The following is a 4,908-nucleotide window of genomic DNA, read 5'->3' as shown; positions in this document are numbered from 1 at the left end:
CGCTATGAAACCTGCAGACGTGAGAAGAGAGGTGAGGGGTGTTTAGTGCTGCAGTGAGATGTAGGCCTTGCCCTGATACATGACTGTTGACCTCATGTATTAGGGCAAATGTTGGCCTAAAATCACTCCAAGTCAATCAAGACTCATTAAACATTAAAAACTTAGATTCAGACCATTTTAGAAAGAAAACTGTAAAATGGCAGTATGTGGTTTAGATGGAGGCAGAGACGGCAGTCTTCTTTACTACAAGCGAGTGGTAAGAACGAAGCTTACCCAGTATGTTCTCGTGCCTCATGAGCACAGTTTGGTAAATCTCAGTCTCTCTGAACCAGCTGGCCTCCTCCCGGGTGAAGAACACCTTGACGGCCACCTTCTCTCCCCGCCAGCGGCCCAGCCACACCTCGCCGTAGCGCCCCTTGCCGATCTGGCGTACCATCTGGATCTGCTTGGCAATGGTACGCTGCACCTACAAGACATACCAGGGAGAGGGATTGAGCATCAAGTGTGCCACAGATCATACCTACTACAACTTTTACCATTTGTTATTTTCTTCACGTGATATTCGCCGTTTCAAGCAAGATGTGTGCCAATGCTTTGTAAGGCTATGTTGTGTTATGTTATAATTTTCAATTTTACTGAACCTACTATAATCTAGCTATGACCAAAGACAAACACAAAATCAGCTGTTACACTTTCCTGGAAAGCAGAAAAAAGTCGCATTCCATAGCCAAAGGCTTTCCATCCAGGCCACATGCTCCAAAGCCCCTCCCTGTGTCGTGTGGGGATCTTACCAGCAGGGGGAGCCCAGAGCCACTGCTAGAGGACTGGGACTGGTTGATGAGGTCTTTGAGAGACTCTCCCACAGGGATGAAGGCCTCGTCCTGCTCCAGGTCCCGGTGGTACCGCTGCCTCTCCGTCTGCCACTTGTACCTGGCAGGAACACACACACAGATCAGTACACATGCTAAAGCTACAACATGAACAAGAAGTGCTGTGAGGCAACAAGTAAATCATTATTAGAAAAGAGGTGAAACAGACTAATCTCAAAGAAATGCTTAAATGGCACCAACAGTTGACTTGTATTCTACCGCCAGGACTCAAGTCACTGTATAGTAGAGACGGTACATTTGGAATCTCTCTCTTTCTGTTAGCTAGTCCACTGTAATAGCCAGTCCTACCTGTAGTAACAGACTACCGTGATGCAGATGAGAGTGCAGCAGCACACAGTCATTGATATAAGGAAAGCCAGCCAATGGGCACTGCCAAAGTAGGAACCTGCAAAACAAAACAATTTCAGTCCCCAAATACAATTTCCGACGCAGACAAACTAGTATAAGAAAACCATAGTGGAGCCGCTACAAAGAGGTAAACACCAACAGTAGAGTAACAGTTGGCCCGGAGCCTCACCAGTGTCCATTGGGGGAGGTAATGTGGGCTGCAGGTCCCGATTACAGAAGTCTGTATCGCAGCATTCGATCGTTCGCCTTGTCTGAGCCCTGGGCGAATCCTGAAACAATGTTTGTTGGCATAACAAGGGTTATTTAGAATGATTAAACAAGAACAAAATATGAATATTAGCTATAGACTCAGTGACCAGTTTATTAGTTAACGTCTCGCCTACAGACAGTCAAGTGATAGTGGCTTGCTATTTCAAGCAGGCAGAAAGGCGTCAAAGGATTCTGTTACTGTTCCACTGAATGTTAGAGCGTGGTATGATTGGCGGTGCCAGGCGCGCCGGATCTCAGAATCTCAGAAACGGCCAACATCCAACATCCTTTTCACGCACAACAGTGTCTAGGTTTTACCAAGAATGGTGTGACTTTTTTTAAAATGACATCCAGTCAGTGGCAGTCCTGTGGGCGAAAACAGCTCGTTGACGAGAGAGGTTGAAGTAGATTGGCAAGAATCGTGCAAGCTAACAGGCATGCCACGAACAGAAAAATAACGGCACAGTACAACAACTCGTCGATCCTTGTCATGGATGGGCTATTGCAGTAGACAACCAACACCGGGTTCCACTCCTATCAGCTAAAAACGAGAAGAAGCTGCTCCAGTGGGCTCGCAATCACCAACCCTGGACAATTGCGTAGTGGAAAAACATTGCTTGGTCCGACAAATCCCGTTTCCTGTTACTTCATACTGATGGCAGAGTCAGGATTTGGCATAAGCAGCATGAGTCCATGGACACATCCTGCCTGGTGTCAACGGTACAGGATGATGGCGGTGGTGTGGAGAATGTTCTCCTGGCACACGTTCAGTCCCTTGATACCAATTGAGCAGTGATTGGACGCCATGCCCCGAATAATTCAGGCTGTTATGGAAGCAGTGTCCAACCCGGTACTAAACTTGCTACTGAGTGTACATATACGTTCAATAATGACATTCATGTAACATAACATAATTGACATCCATGTGTCCTTGTCTTGTCCTGCTCCCTCCATACAGACATGCTTACCTTGCATTGAAAATGTGAGCCTTCATACTTCATGCAGCCAGAGGTCAGAATAGCTTCTCCATTCTCGTCCTCCTCGATGATGGCAAAACACTGGCCATTCGTCCTACAATATACACATTCAATGACTACAGTTCCAAAACACACTTAGGTTAGCGCTTTGACCAAACCTGCCATTCATTGACATTCATCACAGACCCAAAAGTCAGATTTGGAACAAACATCTAAATGAAAGATTCTGGTAATTTTGAATACTTTTAGCAAAAAGCTCTGAAAGTTGCTCTCACGAACCAAAAGCGGTTCCATAACATTCGAGCACTGGTAAACACTAACATTTCCTAGTGCGCTATTGTTCAGATGTTGCCCTACCGGAGTTGCACAGTAATAGTGTCACTGCTATTAGCTTCACGACATACTATGGAACGCCATTTGGGTCTTTGCGTGTCAAAAACGATAAACGTCAAATAACACTAATTTGACACATCAAATAACACAGTTCTATTATAGAATGTTATGTGTTCTGAATTTGCATGTGCAAGCCAAGCGCCACTGTCAACGCTGTACAAAAAAGTCCGCAAACAAGCAAACACCAGCCACAATCGATATGTTTACAATACCACATTGGTAATAAAGCAGTATGTGTTCGTTCGACTGCAACTTTTGCGGTAGCTAGCTAGCTAGCCTTAGCTTGGTACCTAGCTAGCACCAATACAACCAGCCTGAAAACAATGACCAGTAGAAACTGCAGTCATTTTCACTATTCTTAGCTATGATTTAGGAATCCTTGTGAGTAAGTATTAGCTAGGTAGCCACTTGTTGATTGCCTATTGAAATTGAGCTTCAGTTCATAACAATAAATATCTAGCCAGTTACTTAACCCTGTTGCACAAAGCTAACGTTATAAGCAGCCAGCTAGCTTCATCTGGCTAGTGAGACTCGACCTGACCGGGTTGTGTGTTGTGAAGCTAGCCACATTAAGGATTAGGCACAATAGTGGAATTTGCCGTTTGCCTTCAAAATAAAAGTACCTCTTTCAAAGTGATGCAGAAGGTTACAATCGGTCGAATCATGCCATATTTAGACTAGATGTTAAACAAGGTTGGAATGTGAAGCAATGGAATTGGGTATCAGTCTACTCCGTGACACCCACAGAACACAACTGTGAAGAGTTTACGCAAATATTAGCATTGTAGCTCTTATCACAGGACTGTGTCAGCTTATTGTGTGTATTGACATTCATATTGGACTGTACAGCTTTACCTAAAGATTGGGGATCAATGAAATGGGGTAACAGTCTACTCAATACCCAATATATTTTTTCCCAACATCCTCCTCAGAGTTATCAGACTCCATTAATTTTCCTCTGGAATACTTTTCAATACACATAGGTTGACAATAAATGTGGCTCAATTCACAGTTGTTTCAGAGTCCCGCAATAAGAGCTACGAAGCTAATGTTCACTGGGTGTCACTGAGAAGACTGATACCTATGGATTGTGGATCAATGACATGGGGTAAGGCTGTACAGTGAAATAAGTATGTCCCCAATGCAATTCTAAAGTATAATGCATCCAGTGTGATTTCAACAGATTTGTCAAATTAACAAATTATTGTCTTTTGTTGATTTTATATAACATTCCAACCTTCCAAATAGTGTTATTTGACGTGCATCTTTTTTGACATGCAAAGACCCAAACGGCGTTCCAAAGAAATCCTGGTTGAGAATGAAATGACTTTACAAACGAACAACGAAACAGCACAGCAAGTGAAAGAAAACGGTTTTGATGATGCTTTACTGGTAATGGGGCCATACGTAAATGCCAACAAAACAACTTTTTGGTCAGTGTGGTGTGTGTGTGTAACCTTTATTTAACTACGCAAGTCAGTTAAGAACAAATTCTTATTTACAATGACGGCCTACCCCGGCCAAACAGGGACGACGCTGGGCCAATTGTGCGCCGCKCTATGGGACTCCCAATCACAGCCGGATGTGATACAGCCTGGATTCGAACCAGGGACTGTAGTGACGCCTCTTGCACTGAGATGTAGTGCCTTAGACTGCTGCGTCCATGTGTTAACCATTTAATTGTACWAGAATGCTTAAAAGGCCGCAAKAWTMTTAAATATCGGTTATTGGCATCGGGTTTTTTGTCAAGGAAAAGATTGGATATTGACATCGGCCAAAAATATCATATCGGTGCGTCACTAGCAGGAGGTTTAAAAAAGTATACTTAGTAGTCGGCAAAGTTTCGGAGCATGTCTTTAAGGATTTGGCCTTTGGGAAAGTACAGAGTGTATAACGAGGTGGTTGGTCACTCACTCGCAGGTGTTATTTTTGTGGTCCTCTGGACAGTGGCCCGAACAGTAGCAGCTCAGAAAGCGGGCGGCGTCCTCTGGGGCCACCGTGGTGTCGTCCCCGGGCTTCCTGGACTCATGCTTGTGCCCCGTGCCGTGGAG

The 4,908-nt window shown here is 44.3% G+C and overlaps 1 protein-coding gene across 1 annotated transcript; it reads right to left on the bottom strand.

Moving 5' to 3' along the window:
* Positions 1–273: 273 nt before the first annotated feature.
* Positions 274–4,902, bottom strand: LOC112079964 (bone morphogenetic protein receptor type-1A-like; the record flags this gene model as incomplete). The annotated part of the gene is made up of 6 exons (XM_024145765.2): positions 4,772–4,902; positions 2,456–2,558; positions 1,408–1,507; positions 1,179–1,275; positions 792–930; positions 274–466 (listed from the first exon to the last, which is right to left on the bottom strand). Coding segments are annotated over exons 2-6 (562 nt in total), but the record flags the coding sequence as incomplete, so codon positions are not given.
* Between the last annotated feature and the right edge of the window lie 6 nt (positions 4,903–4,908).

Source organism: Salvelinus sp. IW2-2015, unplaced genomic scaffold (assembly GCF_002910315.2).
Source record: "Salvelinus sp. IW2-2015 unplaced genomic scaffold, ASM291031v2 Un_scaffold10586, whole genome shotgun sequence".
NCBI classification, from domain to species: Eukaryota; Metazoa; Chordata; class Actinopteri; order Salmoniformes; family Salmonidae; genus Salvelinus; species Salvelinus sp. IW2-2015.
This window is presented reverse-complemented; position numbering and strand designations above follow the sequence as displayed.